General features: G+C 33.2%; 1 protein-coding gene across 1 annotated transcript in view; it reads left to right on the top strand.

The window, feature by feature from the left end:
• Positions 1–22,571, top strand: part of SLIT3 (slit guidance ligand 3) — a 524,002-nt gene that overhangs the window by 417,539 nt on the left and 83,892 nt on the right. The window contains exons 21-25 of the mRNA XM_081937040.1: positions 10,359–10,427; positions 11,746–11,817; positions 11,983–12,054; positions 14,984–15,055; positions 22,302–22,465. Coding sequence (XP_081793166.1) covers positions 10,359–10,427; positions 11,746–11,817; positions 11,983–12,054; positions 14,984–15,055; positions 22,302–22,465 — 449 coding nt within the window. The remainder of the gene's footprint in view (positions 1–10,358; positions 10,428–11,745; positions 11,818–11,982; positions 12,055–14,983; positions 15,056–22,301; positions 22,466–22,571) is intronic.

Genomic DNA, 22,571 nt, shown 5'->3' with positions numbered 1-22,571 from the left:
CTGTGACCAAAAGTTTAAAAGGACACAAAGTTTCCCATTTTTAATTGGAATTCTTATTCTTCCAGTTTCTAATCACTTTCAGAAATTGCCTATTAACCATCTTAAAGCTATTAAAGACCTTCATAATGATAAGTTTGAAAGTCACTGGATGAGTTTAGCTTTAACTCTGAAAAAAAGAAAAACCAATTTTAAGCTTAAGAATTTAAACAATGTGAAAGGAACAGCAAAAAGCTAAAGATGTTCAACTAAAAAAGTTATAAGCAGTTTAGGAGTCCATATAAGTTTGCAATATTGATTTTTTGCTATAACACTTCAGAAATAACCTTAAAATTTAATAGGTTCTTATGGGAATCAGATTTATTTTGGCTATATTGACTATTGTAAGTTATAACAAAGATAAGTAACTTTGTAATTGTAGAAACTGGATAGTAGAGGGAACTACAGATTCTAAGCAGAAGGAAAAAATGCAAGCCTATGTTTGTGTCATTTAGTATTGGTCATATAAATGACATAAAATATCATACTACTGGAAATATTAAAGGAAATATTTGAAGAATAGAGTCATAAATATCAACAATGTCAGTAATGTCTGACAAAATAGAGAAAATACTGAAAGTGGAATTACAAGTGACAGGCCAAGAGAATGACATGGGAAATGTTTTGTTGAATATGCAAAAAAAAAAAAAAAAAACCACTAGCAATTTAAAAATTAAAGATGAAATACAAATGCAAACTAAAAGAATGACTTGGAAAATGTTTTATTGGATCTATAAGAGAGACTTGAAGAAGTCTGTAACAGGTTAAAGAAGAAAATTCAAATCCTACAATATTTAAATGATTAAGACTACTTGAAGTAAAAGGAAGGAATATAAAGTTGATTTATTTGATCAGGTTTTTGGCAAAGTTTTGAAAACCTTGTGCAAATTTTTGATGATATCAACACTGAAAAATGGATGTTTTATGGATTTGTTTATAGATAATGGATAGATATGGGATGAAGAACCTCTTAGTAACCTTATAAGTGATTAAGAGTTACTAAATTTGTCTATATATGTTGTAATAAAGGTTAGAACATACTTATATATAGATTTTGTTTCTATTTCTTTCTTATATTCTTTCTTTTTCTTGTTTCTGGCACTTTTCATTCTTTCTATTCTCTTTTTTTTAAAATTCACTTTGTATTAGGTTTTTATTGTTATCAGAATCCCTAATAAAAATCATATACATAAAAAAGAATGGCCTGGTGGTGCTTACAAAATAATAAAATGAGGCTGGAATGGCTTATATTCTAATTAAAACTGTATAATGTTAAGATCTAAATGCTATTCACATTCTTTGGGCATTTCATACAAATAAAGGATAAATCAGACAATACAAAAAGAGGAAGATATAAACAGATAAAGTAGATGAAAGAATGTATGAGAATATCTTTAGAATTCTTAATAATAATTTGCTACAAATTATTATTAAGGACAGATCTACAAAAGAAAGTCTTTGTGTAATCATCAAATATATAATTTGATATTATCTAACCAAAATATATTTATAAATACTTTTCCATGGCTTTGAAGTATTATTGTATGACTGATCTTCTGTACTATACAATATGATGCTTCACCAATGAGAAATCATACAGCTGGCATTATTGACATGTATAGTGACAATTTTCAAAGAATCCATATAATTAAAAAAAACTTCTCATTGCTTCTTGAAAGAGAAATATAATTTTTGATTTGCATTCAGAACACTTTTTGCAACCAAATATATATTCCAATAACTTCAGTTGTTTTGCATAATGAAATAGAAAAAGCAGATAGTGTTTCTATTTTGCCACAGTGCACATAAAGAAAAATAGCAATTATTTTTGCCCTAATTTTTATTCAGCAGCATGTTCTCCAGATCTTTATTGTATCCTAATAGTTAGATTTGGCACATTTAAAAGAGAAAATTGAAATGCTTACAAATCACTATGAAATTAAATACTAACTGACATTGTTGTTATATTCCATAATTGCTGCTGATTAAAGTGTTAATTATGAAGTGGAATGTTTAATGGATAGTCGGCTTGTAGATTTTTAAAACCTCTGTTGCCTGGTAATATTTACTCTTTATGTGCTATCTGGTAATTTGAAATTGAGAGAATTTCCCCTTTAACACTGAAAAGAGCCAAGCAATTTAATAAGAAAACTTAATTCCAGATAAACAGGGATTCATTTAAACAAAAACACAATTTTGTTTAACACACTATAGATGAAAATCTTCCAGTTCAGTATTTTCTCAAAGGATATATCATTTGTAAAAGTTTTTTTTTCCCCACTGGAGGAAGAAACTCACAATTTCCATATCTAGAATAATGATATCAAATAATCAACAGTGTTAAATAATAACTTGCATAATGCATCTTTAAACATGTTTCTGGTACAAAAGACAAGGAACACTTATGATTGAAATATGCAGGGATCTGTTTGATTTGGAAGTAAATGTTTTAATATTAATCATACTGTAATCCATTTTTTTCATAATATTAAAGATTTAAACATATATCTAGAGTAAATGCACAGTCAAACCCATTGTACCCTGGGTTACAATGTAATTAAACATTGTAATTCAGACATTATAATTCAAATGTTGAATTACGATAACTTAATCTTAATAGTTTAATCTTGACATCATGATATTTTTTCCCCATTTCACACTGTTAACATTTAGTAGATTAGAGTAAAATGCAATTGGGGATTTAAAATAGTTTAATTAAAAATAAATGTATAATGTTTTGATATGTTTGCAACATCTCCTTCAAACCAGTGGTGAGTTCCTACCTGTTAGGACCGTTTCGGCCGAACTGGTAGTGGTTTGGTGGCCTGGGTCACTGGAACAGGCAGTGACCAAGGCCGGCCACACCCACGAACCGATTGTCCTATGGCGCTGCCATCTTGTTTTTCAGTTCTGCGCATGTGCAGAACAATTGTAATTGCATTTATGAGCAAATGTGCATGTGCGTGGAGCAAAGCCAGCAAGCCGAACTGGCAGTAATTCCGGCAGCAACCCACCCCTGCTTCAAACCCTTTATTTAAAATGATGGTTCAAAAGAGATTTTAATTTTGTCCCAAAAGGAAATAATTAGGTGAAACAATGACAAGTATCTACTACACATTTGGTTGTTTTCCATTGGTCATGGGAGCTGTGTATTGTAATATATAAAACTTAATGAATTCAAGTTATTTAACATCTGAAACAAAAATAAATTTTCCTTTAGTATTCCAGATACAGAATATGACATAATAGATAGTTATGGCTGCAGAGTAGAATCTTCTATCATATCCATTTGGCTCACTGTAAGCTTTAAAGACTTAGCTGTCACCCGGACTATAGTAGTTGGAGACTCCTCCACTCAACGTTTATTAGATGGGATACTCTGGTTGTCTGCTGGGTCATCACCTCCTAGTTTGATTTTGTTGTTAGTTATTTCTTGCTTCTTAGAGTTATATAGAATATAGAGAACTCAGAGGTTAAGAGTCAGATAGCATCACATCTTAATTAATTTAATGCTTACCATGCTGCTCCTGTGGAATTCACACATTTGTTTACCCATATTTTCTTAGAAATCCCTGGCATTTGATCCTTTATTCTGCCTGATAGCATGTTCACATTTTCAGTGACCGTTAATAAAATAACATTTAAAAAGCTACTTCAAGGAATTGTGATACTAATGGAATTAGAATAATTTCCTTGGTAATTATAATATCTCTCTCCCTCTTTTCTCTCTCACAGAAAGGATGGTGAATTTGCTGGTTTAAACTTAGTTATGAATTTTGCAAGTAAGTCTCTCAAATCTTGGTACAAATACCAGGATATACTCTGTAATTCCAGATTTAGTTTGCTTGACTTAATTCTTTTCAAATTCAATCTACCTCAATGACCAGACAGTTACCAAAATGGTATGCTGTCAGAGGGAAAGGAGAGGAGTAAAGAAACTAAAGATCTAGAAAACCATTTTTGATATAAAATGTTTGGGAGGAAAACTATTCCAAATAAACCTATTTATCCATTTTATGAAAAGCTCACAGCTCATTTATATGTCAGTTTTACTTGTTTTGCATTTTCAAAAAAGTTATCCATCCGCCTGTTCCTCACACTGTTTACTTGCATAATTCTATGTCACTTGCCAATCCTTGAGGCTGGCTATGCACAGTCTAATAAACATGCAATCACTATCACAAGAATCATAAAATTAGCCAAAATGTAGTATTTTAGAAAGGATAGTGCTGCAAATGAAAATTCAGAAATAATTTAGTTCTCTTTCATCAGTTAACGCTATTTACAAATTGATATTTTTCCATATCTGTTCTAAATGTAATCTCTTTAAAACATTCTTCACATTAAAAGTTCAGAAATTTTCAGGAAAGGTCAGCTTTCCTATCTTTTCCTCTGGCAATGAAGGATTTTTCTTATTCTTATTAGCTTCTATTATGTAATTCCTTACTCTATTATCTTCTCACTGTTTGTTATTCTAGGCTTTATAGCTCAGTATATAATCAGCTGAGGTAAAGAGTGATATAGAGAATAGAATTAAAATGAGCTAATTATGAAACTTGATTCTGGAACAACTGACATTCATCATTCTACCCAAATATCAATTCAATATGTACAAAAAAATATAATTTCCACAAAACAGACCCCTGAGAATACTTTAGTACCTGTTTATCATCCACACTGCACACAGTTTGTTCCCTCCAGATTTTATTTCCATGTTTTAAAGTACTGTTTATTTTTAACAACATGATTACTTCCTGCTATAATTTCTTTCCATTTGGCTCCATAACTTCCAACCATTCAGATTCCTAAGCCAAGTGACTACTAGCACCAAGACTAATTCTTCAGCAGAATTATGGTGGATTCAGGATTCATTGCACCATTGTTTTAGGCACATAATGCAATAACATCTCATTTAGTAAATAGATAATGATATGAATATACTTTGTGGCTTACTTTGTAGTAGCCCAATATTGAATTGTTGCATTAAATTTTTACAAATAATCCTTGAATTACAAAGGTCATTGGGAAAGGGAATGCTAAGTAATGCAGTCATAAAGTATGCTTTCATGTGACATCACTAAATTACAACAATCCAGGTTGTCCTGGTTGTTGCCATAACCCCAAGACATGTGTGACATTAGAATAGAATTCTTTATTGGCCAAGTGTGATTGGACATACAAGGAATTTGTCTTTGGTGCATATTTGGTGCATATCAGTGTACATAAAAAGACAATATACATTTGTCCAGAATCATAAGGTAAAACACTTAATGATGCTCATTGGGTACAAATAAGCAATCAGGAAGCAACCAATATCAAAATAAATCACAAGGATACAAGCAACAAAGTTACAGTCCTACAGTCATAAGTGGGAGGGGATAGGTGATAGGAACGATGAGAAGACTAATAGTAAAAGTAATGCAGCCTTAGTGAATAGTTTGACAGTGGTGAGGGAATTATTTGTTTAGCAGAGTGATGGTGTTAGGGAAAAAACTGTTATTGTGTCTCGTTGTCAAGCAACATTATTCTGTTCTTTTTGTACTGTTCTAGATACTTAGTTATTCTTTGTTTCAGTTCCACTTCTTTTTTTAATTAGAGAGCTTTGCTGTTGACTGAGAATTTTGTCTCTATGCAGATTTTCTAAGTGCCATCCAAGATTTGTTTGATATGGCATCCAGCGTGCCAATAACCACAGGGTCCACCACAGCCAGTTTATGTATTATCCATAATTTTGTCTTTTCAACCATAGTTAAATCTGGTGGTTTATAAGCCAACACTTATTTGTATTTGAATTGTATTTTAACTTGCTCATTCTCAACTACTTTTTCAGTTCTATTGTATGTTCCCATTGATTTTTCATTACTAGCACATGATAATTTTGACAGATATTCCAGTATATCATTTTGGTGGCTGTGTTATGTTGTTGTTTGTGACCAATTTGTGTGATGTGCTTGTAGATCTGAGTATATGATCTGTAGTTTCTTTTTCCTCTTCTTTGCACAACCTGCACTTTGAATCATTTGATGATTTTTTTCAATTCTGACCTTGATTGCATTAGTTTAAGTAGGTTTTTCTTAAGCATCAAAATTGGTTTCTTTTTTTTAATGTTCCAGTTATGAGCCATTGCCAGGATTTTTTCTCTCTCTCCATTTCCCTTCAATCTTTTGTAGAAATTGACCATGTAATACTATTCCTTGCCAGCATTCTGTTCATGTTTTTATTACATTGTTTCAATATTCATGCTTTGTTTCCTGTATATTCAGTAAGTTCCAATTTTTAATTTGCATCGATGCTTATTCTTGGCTGTCTTTTACATAATCAGCCAATGCATACTTTTAAAACCTTTGCCTCCATTACTGCAGGGCAGGTATACTTTTTCAATATCACTATGGGGATGTAATGAATAATCATGAGTGAATAGTTTTCTTGTGTTTGACCCAAATGGTTCAGTTCAACATGTGCCCAATTAATAATTCCAGCACTGGCTTGTACCAGTTATATTGTATTGATGGTTTTGATGGTGTTTCCACCATTTAGCAATGTTCTCACTCTTTGAATGTATTCGTTACTAATCAGATTTTAACTTGTCCATGCTTGATATTATCCAACTATAAAATGCCCAGACAGTTGTAGGCTTCATCCTGATGGTTCTTCATTGTTTGACAATTCAACATTTCAATTCCATTAGTATTTGTCATTTTACTCCAATTATTGCTATATTAGTCTAAATTAATATAAAGTAATAATCTACAATTAGACTCCCAATCTAAGACTGATTTTATTGTTATTATTTGACTTGCTTATTAAATGATGGGAACAATGTGTGTCTATATACAACACCTTCACCCTACAAGTAGTCCTTGATTAAGAGCAGCAATTGGAACTGGAATTCCTCTCACTAAGTGAAACAGTAACAAAGTGCAATGTCACATAATTGTACCAGTCAGTGATGGTAGTTCTAACACGTTCAGTTGCTGTCATTAAGCAAAACCTGCCATGTCGCTGAGAGCTATGTCACATGGTTGTCATTTGCGACATCCCGCTGGCTTTCAAGCATTGACTTTGCTTACATGAAGCCTGCAAAGGCGGTTATGAATGGAGATCATGTGACAGCAGGATGCTGCAACAGGTAGAAGTTTGAAGATTGTTCTAAGTACCACACGTTCAGCACTGGTCAAAGTTTAAAGATAAATCCCTTTAAAGATAAATAATAATAGACAGTGCTTAAGACCTTCTTGAACCAAAGTAATATAAAAGTGAACCAAAGTAATATAAAAGTATTACAGATAAGTAAGTAAATATGCAACCGTTTTACCAGGTAAAAAAAGATACGTTGTTACTTTAACATGGTAAGCTATTCATTCTTTTAAAGATTTATAGATACCTCTAAAAGTCAAAACCTTCTCTAGGTGCCCTCTAAACATGAAATGTCAATTTAAAGAAAAATAAAAGAAATAAAACAATAATAATCAAACCAAACTTCCAAACTATGAGCCAGCATACTCCTGGTAAAACAGTTGCATTTGAAAAAGCATATTTACTTACTTATTTGTGATGCAGCTGCCAAAAAAAGTCAGCACAGTTCTAGGCTGCATTAACAACGGGATAGAATCAAGATCACATGAAGTGTTAATAAAGTGTTAACTTTATAATGCCTTGGTAAGGCCACTCTTGGAGTACTGCATCAAGTTTTGGCTGCCATTATGTAAAAAAGATGTTGACAGTCTAGAAAGAATACAAAGAGCAACAAAGATGATTAAGAGACTGGAAGCTAAAACATATAAAGAATGATTGCTGGAATTGGGTATGTCTCGTTTAATGAAAAGAAGGACTGGGGTGACATGATAGCAGTGTTCTGATATCTCAGGGGCTGCCACAAAGAAGAGGAAATTAAGCTATTCTCCAACTCATCAGGGCAGGCAGGCCAAGAAGCAATGGATGGAAACTAATCAAGAACAGAAGCAACCTAGAACTAAGTAGAAATTTCCTGACAGTTAGAACAATTAATCAGTGGGACCTTGCTTCCAAAAATTGTGAATGCTCCAACACTGGAACTTTTAAAGAAGAGATTGGACAATCATTTCTCTAAAATGGTATAGGGTTTCCTGCATGAGCAGGGTGTTGGAGTAGAAGACTTCCAAGGTCCTTCCAACTCTATTATTCTAGTCTATCCTAACTTTCCAAGATATTATATTCTACTTTTCTATGCTGCTTTCTTTTAATGAAACATTCTCAGTTCCATGTAGTAAATTAGGGGATGTTGGAAAGTATATCTGGATGCAATTCTGAATTATAGTGCTCTTAATGGGATATGCTCTAATGTACTTTCCAGTATGCATTCTGGCATAACTAACAGTTAGATCATAACTTTCGAATCAGGGCATTGGCTCAGAAATGCTATCACAGAGCCAAATCCGGGAGGCTCATAAGCATCATTTCTTGCTTCCATAATTACTAATTGTGGTCATGAAAGGAAAAGAAGCCATATTCAAATTTTAAAATGTGACTGAAGAGGCAGTAGATCAACATGAGCAAGCTTAACTGTGGAATAGTTAAGTGCATGTTTTGGCCTTTCTGAAATATGTTAGAGGGTGAGGATTCAACAATGTTGATCTGGTGTATAGTCACATGAAACTGTAAATTGTCTTTTCCTCCGTAAGCCTTGAGGGAACCTTCTATGATAATTTATTTTGTGGAATAAATACATAGCCTGGGTAAGCTCTGACTTAGCATTTACATCTTAAATAATGCTGCCTCCGTTATATCAGATGCTGCATATTCATTTTATGTTTTCGCTAAGCAGTTAAAGTAAATGGTTGTATGGATTAGTGCAGCTAGACCGAGTCAGCTTCTGATGTGTTATTGAAATATTGCTTGCCTGAGCAATTTGCAGTCAGAGGGCAAGAATAATTCTAATGAGGTCAATTAGCATTTGGAGTTCTTTTTAGTAGCTTTAATTAAGCACAACCTTACAGCAAGGACATGTGTGAGTTTCCCTCCCCAGTCTCCTTGTTAATATGATCTTTGGGAGAACTACTGGAGTGAAGATTTTTTTTTCTCCCAATTGTTTTGTAAAAGATGCATCTGATCTTCACAGTCTGCTCTCTAAAACAAAGAACAATACAAAACGACACCAGAATTTTCCTATGAACCTATACATTTAGAAAACAGGCAGAAGGAGGGTCAGGAGACCATGCCATCCCACATGACACATGCAAAACTATATTAATTTGAATTCAAATTGATGCTATTTGTTTTGTCCTTTTTCTTAAATTCAAGAAGATATTTGGTCTGAAGTCCCTGGTTTGGAATCTAATGTGTTCATCTCTCTCTCTCTCCCTCTCTCTCCTTCCCTCCCTCCCTCCTCTCTCTTTCTTTTGTGTGTGTGTGAGAGAGAGAGAGAGAAAGAGAGAGAGAGAGACAGACAGAGAGACAGAGAGTGAGAGTGTTTGTGTGTGTACATACGTATTTCTGTATTCCTTTTGTGTTGCATGCTCCAATTTGCTTCTTAATATTTTCTCTGAATAAGATGATGGGGAGAAATTATGAGAAACCAATTTGTTTAGTGATCAGTTCCAACAAAAGGCCATAGGGAGAACCATATAAATTGAAGGAAGGAGATCAAATTCAGCTCCATATTCCAAATCAAAGCACCCCCAACAGATTATCCAGCCTTTATATCAATATACGGTGAAGGAGAATCTGTGTATGAAGTTGAGGCAAGCCTGGGATGGGAATGGAAGAAATAGCAGGCAAGTCAGTGAACAGTTGATATCATAGGTAGCTATGCTGATTTTTAATTGTAACAAAGAGTTGAGTTGAGTTAGTTGATAAATAGCAAGACAGTTCAGGTGGTGGTGGTGGGGAAATCTGAGGAAAAAACCCATCTTAATATATTTTAAAAGACTCTACCTTAATTAACTCACTATTAATAATAGTAGTAAATTCCTATTAGTTTCCAAGTATTAAAGAAATCTGTGTAGTTTTTGCTTCTTTAATTCTTCCCCAGCACATAAAGCTTGGGAACTTATCATCTATTCAATAATTCATTCTACTATCAAACTGCAATTTGTTTTAACAAAAGTATAGGTTGTGCACAATTATGGAGATTGACCCAAAGGGACCTTGTGAACTTCTTTGGCTGAAGACCCCTTAAATGCATAGTCTACTTTTTTTCACCTACACATTTTATTGATTTAATTCATATTAAATATTTCTGAATGTTTGAGGTCAGCTTAGTAATTCAGATTGTTTTGTTTTTCTTTGTGCAAAGAAAAGCAATGAATATTGTTAACAATTTATTAAATATAACTGATTTTCAGGTACCTGGAAGGAAATCATTTATCTGCTGTGCCAAAGGAACTTTCTATGTTCCGACACTTAACATTAATGTAAGTATATCAACATTTCATGTCAATAATAATAATAACAATAATAAAATAACAACAATAACAACAATAATAAAATAACAACAATAACAACAATAACAACAATAACAACAATAACAACAATAACAACAATAACAACAATAACAACAATAACAACAATAACAATAATAACAATAATAACAATAATAACAATAATAACAATAATAACAATAATAACAATAATAATACAGGAAGACACAAATGTTGTGGCATTGGATGTTGCAGTGCAGTTATAGCTTTATTACCAGATACCTTCATACAATGTTTGAGGAAACACAAAAACATTGCTTGCATTGTGAGATTTATTTTTTATGGAAATGCAGTATACACACAGACCCGAAGACACACACATACACATTTTTAAAAGAGATAATCAGTAAATTACTACTTTGAGATTATTGACTACAGTTCAATTTTTTGGAGCAATCTTCTATTTATCACATATAAATAGAAAGCAAGCATAACACCTCAATTTTGGTAGAAACGATCATTGCTAGATCTTGCTTATTTCTAGTGTTCAATGTTGTGTCTCATTCAAATATATATATTACTTTACCTTAAATTCCAGCTTACGTTTAAATTTTACAAAAATAAGAAAATTCTTTTAATTATTTCATGAATGCCATTAAACAGGAGTTTAATACTAATTTATCTCATTAATTCAAAATGCTTTATATGGTAGCATTTTATTATTTTATAACAGGGAGGTTATCCTACCAAGCCCAAGTCAGTGTGCCAGCTAAAGACAGAGCATTTCCTTCATGTAATTCTTTTTGTGTCTTTCTATAAACAATATACAAGAGGGAATTTATTGCAAACTTAATTAATAGAAGTTTACTTTAAATATAAGGAGTTTGTACAATGAGCCACAGAGATCATTTACTTACAAGCATAAGAAGCATTTCTATTTTTTAGTGCCTTCCGTGGAAAAGTTTGTGAAGTATCTACTTCTCACAGCTTTAACTTCTTGTCCACAATTGTTTCTGGTTTTATGCCTTGTTGGTTCTAAATTGTAAAATGGCTTGATATTTATTATATTTCAAACTCCCTTTTAAAAAAAATTTCTTTTAAAATCTTTCTGATTTTATTTGTGTTTTTATGAATTATCCTGAAAGCTGCTTGCCTTAGTGTAATCTTAAATAATATTTTTTAAAAAATATGTAATTATAATCCCCAAGAATAATATTAGTTGATAGTTTGCTTTGAAGTAACTTGTTGCTCTGAATTTAAGAAAAAGTTCTGCTTTCATTGCATTAATGAATATTATGTGTATTTTTTTCAGTGACTTGAGCAACAATAGTATCAGCATGTTGGCCAATTATACCTTCAGTAATATGACACAGCTTTCTACACTGTAAGTACCCAGTGATTCTGACATGGCTTCTAATTATTATTTATTATAAAGTAAGTTACATTAAGGAACAAGTATTTAATTTTTCTACGTTAATGTATTCTACTCTGTTCCTGCTCCAGTTACTTGTTGCAAAGTAATATAAACTGTGGTCTTTTATTCCCCTAGGATCCTAAGCTACAACAGGTTACGCTGTATTCCAGTTCATGCATTTAATGGCCTTAAATCTCTCCGAGTGTTGTAAGTATTGCTCATTCACTGTTCTGGAGTTAAATTTTATAAAGTAACAGCAAAAATTCTAAGGAGTAGGTGCTTTCCCTTGATTCTCTGTATTGCAGCCATTTCTAGTCATTTGCACTTTTCTATTTGTATCAAGATGTAAAGTAGCCTATAAATGTGAGTTCAGATGTTAACATTTTGTGAGTAATTGGATGCCTTAAGATGATTTTTCCTTTTGGAATTCTTTCTTTTTTTAAAAGGCCGCTGTTAAATATAGCCTAACTTATTTGACTAAGACATATTTTTGAAGGAAAACTGGATTGTAGCTTGCTCATTAATCACTTCAACATATTCTTGGATTTAGTGTATTCATTCCATACTTTGAGCTAAAATTCTAATTGGGATTCTGTGTGAATTTAATCATATCGAAGCCTTTGGGAGAAGTTTGATCTCTTCATTTCTTTTTATACTTCTCCCATTTTTTGAACTTTTGCTTTTTTATAATAAAATGTGACTCTAGTAGACATTTTGGGGGGGGGGTATTGAATGTAATGATATTTAATAATTCTTTCAAGTGATTTGTTTATAATTACTTTTTATGTAAAATCATAAGCATTACTTAGGATGAAGTCTATGTTTGCTTCATCATTATAGGCAAAAACATAATGCTGAACATCCGTTTTAAAAAACATTTGCTACCTCTATTTATTTAGAATATCTACTTAATAATATATTGAAATAGGTGTTTGCTCAGAGAAAATAACATGCCACTCTTATATTTCTGTGCAAAAGTTAAATGAAGCATGAATGAGAGTCTCTCTTTCTGGGCTGTGTGTATTTGGAAGCCTCCAGTTTCATTTGATTTATTATGGTCTACAAAATTCTAGTGTCAGCGACAACCCTTGCCACATGTCATCTACGTTGTTATTAAAAATCAATTCTCCTGGGAGAGGAAGTGTTTCCAAGCGACAGCATGCAATCTGTTACTGTCATTTATTTATTATCAGAAGTCCCAAGAGAATCTCAGTTAGAAATAATCAGCAAAAGTGTATCCAAGTTTTTGCACCTTTTTTTTTGAAGGGACACATAGCTTGAAATCTGTCTAGGTTTGATGTGCAGTTAACAGATCTCTTTTATGCATGAGCCCCTTCTCTAATTGCTTTTCTTCCTGGGAAATTTTCCCTATTGCTATTAAATAGGAAAATTATCCTATCAGTCAGAATATGTCTCTGGCTACCAAACATAATAATCGGTGTCATAACATATGCCTTGTTTCAGTAACTCAAAGTCTTAATTTCTCTTAGCGTATCTTTACACACCATGTTTTAAGGTGATTTTTTCCATGCATAGATTAGGGGGAGGGGGGAGGGTTTCCAACCATACACCAAAACATATAGAACTACCAGAAAACACATATAAAATAATCATAATTATAAAAATGATAAAATTGCTTCTATGTCCCTGTTAAACTCAAATTCTGTGATTCGCTGTATGACGGTATTTTGCAGATTAATTTTTGTTTCCCTTTGCAGTAGTTCAAGCTCAGTTCCCAAGTCAAGTTTTTCAAGGATTTTACTATTTATTTTAGAATTTCATAAAAAATTACAAATCATACTTGCAGTTCAACAGTTAGGAAGCTAATACAATATTAGTAAGAAAGTGTATTCCATTGTTTATATTCTAAACCCTCAGAAACCATTTTTGTTGAATCCAGCAGTTATACAGACACAATACATACAAATTTTAAAAATGAATCTCCTTTAGAGAGCCAAAATCACATACGCACATAGGAAAAGATATGGTCAAAAAGCAATGAGCTTTGTAATTTTTACTATAATATTTATTAGTATAATTTTCAGGTGCTAAAGCTGGGCTTTGCACCAACTGTTGATTAGGGCAGATTCTACTTAGCATGGTGATAATTGGCTGAATAAATATTGCGGAAAGCATGATTTCAATATATTTGGTAATGTCTGATCTATGCAGCACTATATTTATTAGAAAGAGTAGTAGATATTGGCAAAATGCTGTCACTAACGATTTTCTCTATTACATTTGTTTCAGAAAAAAGCAAAAGAAAAAAAATGAATATTTTCTATTTGTCTAGAGCAAGGATTGAATAACTTTCCAGAATGTTGTCACAATCATGATTCCCAAGACAATTGTTGTCATGTTGTCTAAATTGCTTATTCAGATTCAATTATGTTCATTTTTTTTCTTTGAAAAAGTCACTGGTACTCTTTATTAAGGGAGCCCTTTTGGTCTATTGATTAAGGTACTAGGATAGAATTGGTGTATCTGTATGTTCCAGGCCTACTTTAGGCGTGAAACTAGTTCAGTGACCTCACTCTCCCTAGGACAAGGCAATGGCAAACCATTTCCATTAACATTGACTCAAAGGTTCACATGCCCAAATTAAGAAGCTATAAATAAATAAACACACTTCCACTTTTTTATTAAAGAAATATATCAAAGAGTCTGTAGTACTACCATTTCCTTTATTTCCATTTTTATGCAATGCTAGGAGCATGGTGGCTTTCATGGTTATGATGCTGGGTTGGAGGTTAACAAGCCTCTGTTTGAAACCCAAGTGCTGCCATGGAGTGGGAAGGGCAAGCTCTTGTCTTTCACTCCAGCTCCCTCCAGGGATATGAAAAGAGCTCCCAGTTGACTATTCCCAGGCAATGGTGATATTACCAGCTAATCCTTTCAACCCAGAACCACCTCGGTTGTATCGCATCTGATTGTATCACATTGCACTTATGTTAGAAGCACTTCGGTAGCATTGCGATGCGATACAATGCTTCCTTTTAAAATCTTTCTTGGGCAAAATAGTGGAGAACATGAACTATATTGCTTGTTATTTATTCAATAGGTATTAATCCTAACTTAAACTCTTTTTGTATGATAACTGTATTTGAAGATAATATTACTTTTGTTTTTTTCCTAGAACGCTTCATGGCAATGATATATCCAGTGTCCCTCAAGGGTCTTTTATTGATCTTGTGTCACTTTCCCACCTGTAAGTATTGTTATCCTCAAGAAATTATTAACTCCAAACTGTACATATTTAATTTTTTATTGTATTTTTGTGATATTCTCTATGGACTGTACACCGCCCCGAGTCCCTTCTGGGAGAGGGGGCGGTCTAGAAGCACAAATAAATTGAAAATTGAAATTGAATTGAACTCTGTACAAATGGGAGATTGCTATGGGAGATTTGAATAGCTACCTACCTGAATGCCACAATTATGATATGTATTTTATTTAGATAAATTCTATTTTCTAAGCAAATGTGAAAAAAACCCTTACTTTTTGAAATCTTAATCGTCAAAGAGAAAATAGATCATTTGTTAAATCTATTTATATCAAAGTTAGACTCTAAAGCAAATTTTCAGCAAAATATGTAAAATGTTTTTTAACTTAAATGGTGAAAAATATATGGATAAAATATATAGGCTTATGCTATTAGTTCTTAATTTGCCCAGTAGTAGCACTATTGGTCCTTAACTTTCCAAAATATTTTTTCCCTATTTAAATAGGATCGATCCTCACTTCTTCACTCCAAGCAGAATAGAATTGCCATTGCTAGGGGGGGGAAAGAAAATAGAAAAAAAGGACAAGTTAAAAGCCACGTAGGGACATATAGTTGCTGGAAAGATACCATCACGATTATGCTTTATGAACCATGTTATATTATAGTTTCTTCACACCCCATTTAGATTCCTATATTTCCCATTTGCTGTATCAGGGTATTTTGGGAAGAATGGCATTCTGAAAGAGTTTTCCAAATAACATAAGCCGAACAAGGAATTAGTGTTAGCCTATATTATATCTATTCCCTTTTAACCCCATAGTGATCATAGAAAGGAATTAAAGTACATGTTTAAATTTATAAATATTTCATTCTTTTTTAAACTTGTGTTCATTGCTCAGATAGTATCTATTTTTTCAAATGAAGATATAAATTATTTGTGCAGTGTGATACTAATAAACAACATGATAATACTTTATCAAAGATCATGTTTGATGGCATTATTAAAGTCAAAATGATTTCCAGTTAGTTTAAATTCTACTAAAAATAAACATATTTTTTCACATTCACTTAAATAAATGTGATTGATTACGTATATATACCCCTAAATAGGATTTTGAGGAAAATCCTACTGAATAAGCACACTGCTCCATTTAGGAGATTACATAATAATTTTCATTATAATTATTACAATAAGGTAAAGGTAACTTTACCTTTATAATAATTTTTATTATAATTATTACAATAGCAATTACCAGCTATGCATGATCTTCACAAAAATGTTCTGCAAAGAAAGAATTATCCAATAGAGAAGCCAGGAACAAAGAGAAGTAGTCTTATGAGAGTTTTCCCCCCAATTTTCACAAGGTTTCTGTAACCTCAGCCAGTAATATGCCACTTGACAGTCATTCATCCTTCTTCATTCGTTCTGCATCACTGCATACAGTAAATGTAAAAGTATGGTATTTTCTTCTGAAATAATAAATTCTGGGCCCATTAATTATCTTGGCTGCCAACAGCAATCACATATATTGTTTACAGAATAAATTGACGAATAAGGGTTGAAATTATGTATGGATTTAGAATTGTTTTGTTGACATGCTAAGTACATATTATATCTCCTTATAAATGAATATTATTACCTTATTACCATTTATCTTTGAAAATAGTATGTAATTTTTAATATGTAATATTTACATACTGATGACTACATCAATTGGAACCCTACAAGATAGAAATAATCAATTAGGCAAAGCGCCCCCAGATCAAATGTATTTATTTATGTTTGAAAAACACTACAATCCTTAAAAAAAGTTTGGGGTAGAACATGACTGATTGTGATCCATAAACTCAACTTCATCTTGCCTTTTCCTAATCTGTGTCCTTTAAATTTAGTTGATTTTAAAATATCCTTTACATTGTATTTCAATATATAGTAATAACATTGAGCCCTGGCCATATAATTAATATATTTTATCCAAATTTCAGATATGTTATAGCTGTCAATTTTCTTGATCAGGAGAAATGTCCAAGTCTTCCATGGAATTTATAAACTTAGATGAACATGAATTCAACTTGCTCAACATCTCCTAACATTCTGCCATTACAATTAGTACAATAAAAATATGTGTATGCCAATATTGAACTAAAGTAGACATTTTATTTACAATTTAGGATTCAAAATCATGGTGTGTTTTGATTAAAGCTTTTAGATGTAGACAATATTCGTAAGATTGTAGTCATTATCAACCTCTAGATAGTGTGCAGTGGCCAGTGACAACAATATATACATATTTTAAATTACATCTTAGAATTCTATTTTAAAAAGCTTGCAACAAGTACAAGATGCATTCAGTAACTAATGAGAATTATTGTGTTGAAGCAATAATGGCTTGTCCTTCATTATTTTTTGTGTTATGGCTCATTTCCATTTCCTCCTCAATTATTTATTTTATATTATTACTCAACTATTTTTTTTATTAACAAGTTTTATTGGTTTTTACAATTTTTTTCAAGGAAAAAGGGTTTAAAAGAGTATAGAAAATTTTAACAGCTACATCATGCGGGGGAAAGCAGTCCCCCCAAATCTCGCAACTTTTACAGAAAAGAATAGAAAAAAATCAACATTTGAATAGATATTAGCAGTTTTGGATTTAACACTAAGTCATCAATATATTTCAATCATTTTTTTATATCACTTCCGTAAAGGTACATTATAACAACAATTGCAATAATGTTTCAAATCACTTTTGTGACCTGAGTCTTCTAGTTGTTGCATCCTCCCCCCCCCCCCGTCTACTGGCAGAGCCTCAGCCCCTCCCTCCTTCATCTCTTGTGTACCATCTCCATTTCATCTAGGAGAGCATTATGTTTTTGGTGAAAGTCTCCACCTCCACGATTGTGTTAATTCTAATTCTGCTGCCGTCCCAGAAAATCAACATGCTTCTGATAATAACCACCTGAACCAGACCCCTTTATTGTATAATTTTTTTGCTAAAGAGGAATATTTCTTCCTCTTGTCTCTTACTTTCTTTGGAATCTGTTTAAGAATGGTTATTTCTTTATCTTTATATTTTAATGGTCCCCCCATTTGAGCTCTTAGAACCTCATCTCTTGTGGTCTTTCTGAGAAATTTAACATGAACTTCCCTTGGAACATTGTGTGTTCTTGCATATGCTGAATTAATCCTATAAATCAAGTCAATATCCCACCAGAGCTGTTGTTTATCTCTATTGATGTATTCTGTTAGTATTGTGGTCATAATCTCCTTAAGATCTTCGTTCTCAACTTCTGGCAGATTTTGGAACCTAAGGAAAAAAGACATCCTTTCGAATTCCATTTTTATCATGTAGTTTTCAAATTCTACGTTCCCCCTTTGGATTGTCTTAACCTCCTCCCTCATCCCAACTGCACCCTCCTCCAGTACACCTATTCTCTGTTCATTTCGTGTAGCTTGTTGTTGCGTTTCTCTGAACTGATCATTTAAGTCTGTCAGTTGTTTTTTTCAGTTCGTCCTGTCCCTTTAAGAGAGATTGAAGCATCTGGTGAATAGATAAGTCCTTTGAACTTTCTTCGGGGGCTTTAGATTGTAGAAATGACCCCAATTGTAACTGATGAGTAATCGGACTAGACATAGAAGATGTCAGGGCCGATGAGGCCTTGCCAGGCGGTAATTTTTTTGGACCCATCATGAAGCTCAGAGATAGTTATAAATCTGTGCAAAGAAATGGCATGTGTGGGAAAGCACAGGTGGTAGAGATTACAAGGCAGGCAAATCCAAAAGAGAATAAATCTTCTAAGGCAGCACCAGATCAAATAGATGAATCAAAATATTCCAAATCCAAGGGAAAAGCTCCTGGAGATCACTGGGGTGGAGACTAGTTCAGAGCCATAAAATCTTCCAAGGGAGGAATCTCATTCATAAAGACAAAGAAGAAGGAGGAAGTTGGCCATCTTGGCTCAGCCTTTACAGGTGGTCAGGAAACAACAAGTCCAAAGTTCCCATACATAGTTTAGAGAAGAGTCAGTTCAACCATCCTTTCCCTCGCAATTGTGGTCAAAAATTATTCTTCCATTGTTTAGAGGAAGTGAAAGTAAGTTTTTTAATTCTCTCTCTCTCCTATGAGAGGGAGAGATTATGCAAGTGCCGCTTTTCCAAGGGGGGTGGAAATCCCCCCCCTCCAATCTTGAAACAAAGTTCCAAGAAAACTGCGGTTCATCAATTGAGTAAAACAGTAAAAGACTTGGGGAGACTTCCCACCTCACCGCACTTCAGCTGTGTCCTTCTAATTGATTGTTTCCTTCCAGGCCCCACTCGGCGAAGATGTGCAGCTGCATGCAGCGCCGCTGCACCCCCACACACACTTCCCGGCTCCTGGGTCAAAGCTGGAGACCCCCCCCACGGCCGCCACCATTCCAGGGGGTCCCAGCAAGCCACCCCTATGGCAGGGTGCCCCTCCAAGGCACCCTGTGCTCCCCCTATGCTTAAGGGGAGCCCACCAAAAAGGCAAGCAGCGGACGTGCATGTCCGTCGCCTGTGGGGACCGGAAGTCATCCGATCATTACTCAACTATTTTTAAGGTTGCTTTCTTACCTTAAAAATATTACTTTGTGTTATGTAACATCCATAGAAAAAGTCTAGGTTTTTTTTTTCCAATGACATCTTTGGGAGAACCTAAGAAAATAAACATAATTTATTATCAGTTTTGTGTGCTCCCCCAGCCCCCACCCCCACCCAACAAATGTCATTCTCTCGTTGGTTAACAATGACATTTAAATCTATATATTTAAAACAAGTGAAAGAGAAAAGCAGACAATGCAATCACACAGTCAATCAAAAACATCTGCTAGCAATGGGAGGAAGGACATGAAATTAAAATGATGGAACTGATATTCCTATTTTTATTTGATGCTTTCCATAGTATGGGGGATGTTTGAAGACTAAATTATTAGTGTAACATATTGTTGATCAGTTGGATCTTTATTGGTCCAAAACAGCTGTTCAAACACATTTGTATAGTAAACTGGAACTAACTTAAGTGTATAGATTTGTATGTTGTAAGTACATGATTATGAGTCAATCCAAATAATCTTTATCTGTGTGAAAATATAGAGAAGATATAAACTGGATCCCTTTAAGGAAATTTTGTTCTTCTTATTTAATTTTAATGTATGAACTCTTGCCAGTAATTCAACTCATGAACTCTCAGCATGAGTTTGTCTAGGGCAAGCTTGTTTAATCAGTCATGTCTGTGGTTTTATATCAACAACTTTAGTTTATAATTTTATCCATCAGTATTCCATCTGCTTTTTTCCTCAGTAAATCATTTTTAATATCGACTCCTTTTCTAAAACATATTTATGTTATCTGTAAAAAAAATGTCAACATCCAGAATTATCTTTTGATCATTCTTTTTGTAAATAATTTTCTTTCTCTCTAGAGGCCAAATCCAACTAATATTTTCTTCTCCACAGGAGAAGCTTTAAGTAAAAACTTAATGTCAAAAGCAGTCTCACTTAACCTTTAGACCAATATCCCAAAAAAATTATTCTTGAAGGGTTTCTGAACTCTTAAACCTTATATTGAAACAGAACCTTTATAAAAAAAATGGACTTAGAAAATATGTTCAAAAGCCACTGAAATGGACATTTCTTAAATATTTTAACTTCTCTAAAAATTTGCAACCATTACCTGTTGTTAGAAACTTTTTTAAAGAGTCAAAGAGGAACATAATACCATCATATTGAATATGTCAATACATCCTGTATAATACCTAGTACTTATTTCATTATATTACATCTTTCTTTTAACATTTTTAAGGATCATTTTATATTCATAAACACAAATCAATGAGTTAGGTCTGGTTATTCAATTTCTCCCAGCCAAAGGCACCCAATTAATTCTGTGACTCAGTCTTGTTATAAATCTTGAGTTTTATCAGGTCCGGTTTAGTACAATAAAAATTACTTTACGGTGGTACTCAACACCTGCTGGAATAAACTCAATGATCTTAAAAAGTTCATAGAGATAAGATTGATTCACTTGATAAAAAAGTCTTAATGTATTAATGTTTTGGTTCCATACCCATTTATCTGGAAATAAACCCTACTGAATTTAATGAAACTTCTGAAAAGTTCCTATTGTAAAGCTGAATTTCTATATTATTTTGGTAGTAACATCCATTGTTTAATGGTGTTTAGCAATAGCAGCAATAACACCTAGACTTATATACTACTTCACAGTGCTTTACAGCCCTCTCTAAGCAGTTTACAGAACCAGCATATTGCCCCAACAATCTGAGTTCTCATTTTACAGATCTCAGAAGGATGGAAGCTAAGTCAACCTTGAGCCTGGTGAGATTCGATCTGCCAAACTACTGGCAGTCAGTGATCAGCTGAAGTAGCCTGCAATACTTTATGCTAACCACTGTGCCACCGGGGTTTATTTCTTAGTAGAAGTATATAATATTGCACTGTAAATAACATTATTTCTAATCATTATATTAAACACTTGTTTTTTAAAAATATTAATATTTTAATAATGCTAATATTAATATTATAAGAATTCTGGTGTGTAGTCATTTTTTTCATTATCCTTACTTGCATTTTATAATCAATGATAAGACCACCACACACACATTTGTCTTTTCACCAAAGGGAAAATAATCATTTGCTTTTTATGTAAGGTATAATGGCTTCCAATCAGAAATTAAATGAGATACTGATCCAGAGTTGCCTGAAGCTTTTGAGACAAGAAGCTTGATAAGTTCGTAAAGTTATAGGAATAGATAGGGAACCTACATTACTTACATTCAAATTAAATTTAACCATCTTTTATCTGGAGCTGCACAAACATCTTGTTCCAGGTCTTGTGCCATGAGTGGTGAAACTATATTGAGGGTTGCTTTAAAAAAATCTTCCCTCCTTGTGCCTGGTCTCCTTATTCTGTGGCTATCTACTTCCAACTTCAATTACCTTTTTAGATAATCCTGATCCTCTTCAATTCCCATGCATTAAAATGAAGATATGCACCTATTCTTGCACAACTATAGGTACAAAAAGAATGGGACTGTAAATACTGGCAGATGTTGGCAGATATCAGAGACCAACAACTGGTATTAAAAACTGGATTTATAAATCAAGGAATTTTCTTCTAATTGTACCAGCATAAAGAAAGGAGTCATGTAATTGGGCGAATATCTTTTTCCATCTCTTTTTTTTAAACCCAATTTAGGGCACTCGGTACAAACCCTTTACACTGCGACTGCAGCCTGCGCTGGCTTTCAGAGTGGGTCAAGGCAGGCTACAAAGAGCCTGGCATTGCACGATGTAGTAGTCCAGATGACATGACAGACAGGCTTTTGCTAACAACACCAACTCAGCATTTCCAATGCAAAGGTAGGTATAATTCTTGGTCCTCTGCACTTAGAGAGGAAATCACCATGAAATTCCAATATAGTACCCTATACCAGAAAAATAGATTTTAAAAAAAATTGTGTAAGAT

Source organism: Natrix helvetica, assembly GCF_964273705.1.
Source record: "Natrix helvetica genome assembly, chromosome: 1".
Taxonomy (NCBI): Eukaryota; Metazoa; Chordata; class Lepidosauria; order Squamata; family Natricidae; genus Natrix; species Natrix helvetica.
Note: the sequence above shows the minus strand (reverse complement) of the source record. Positions and strands in the feature narration are given on the sequence as shown.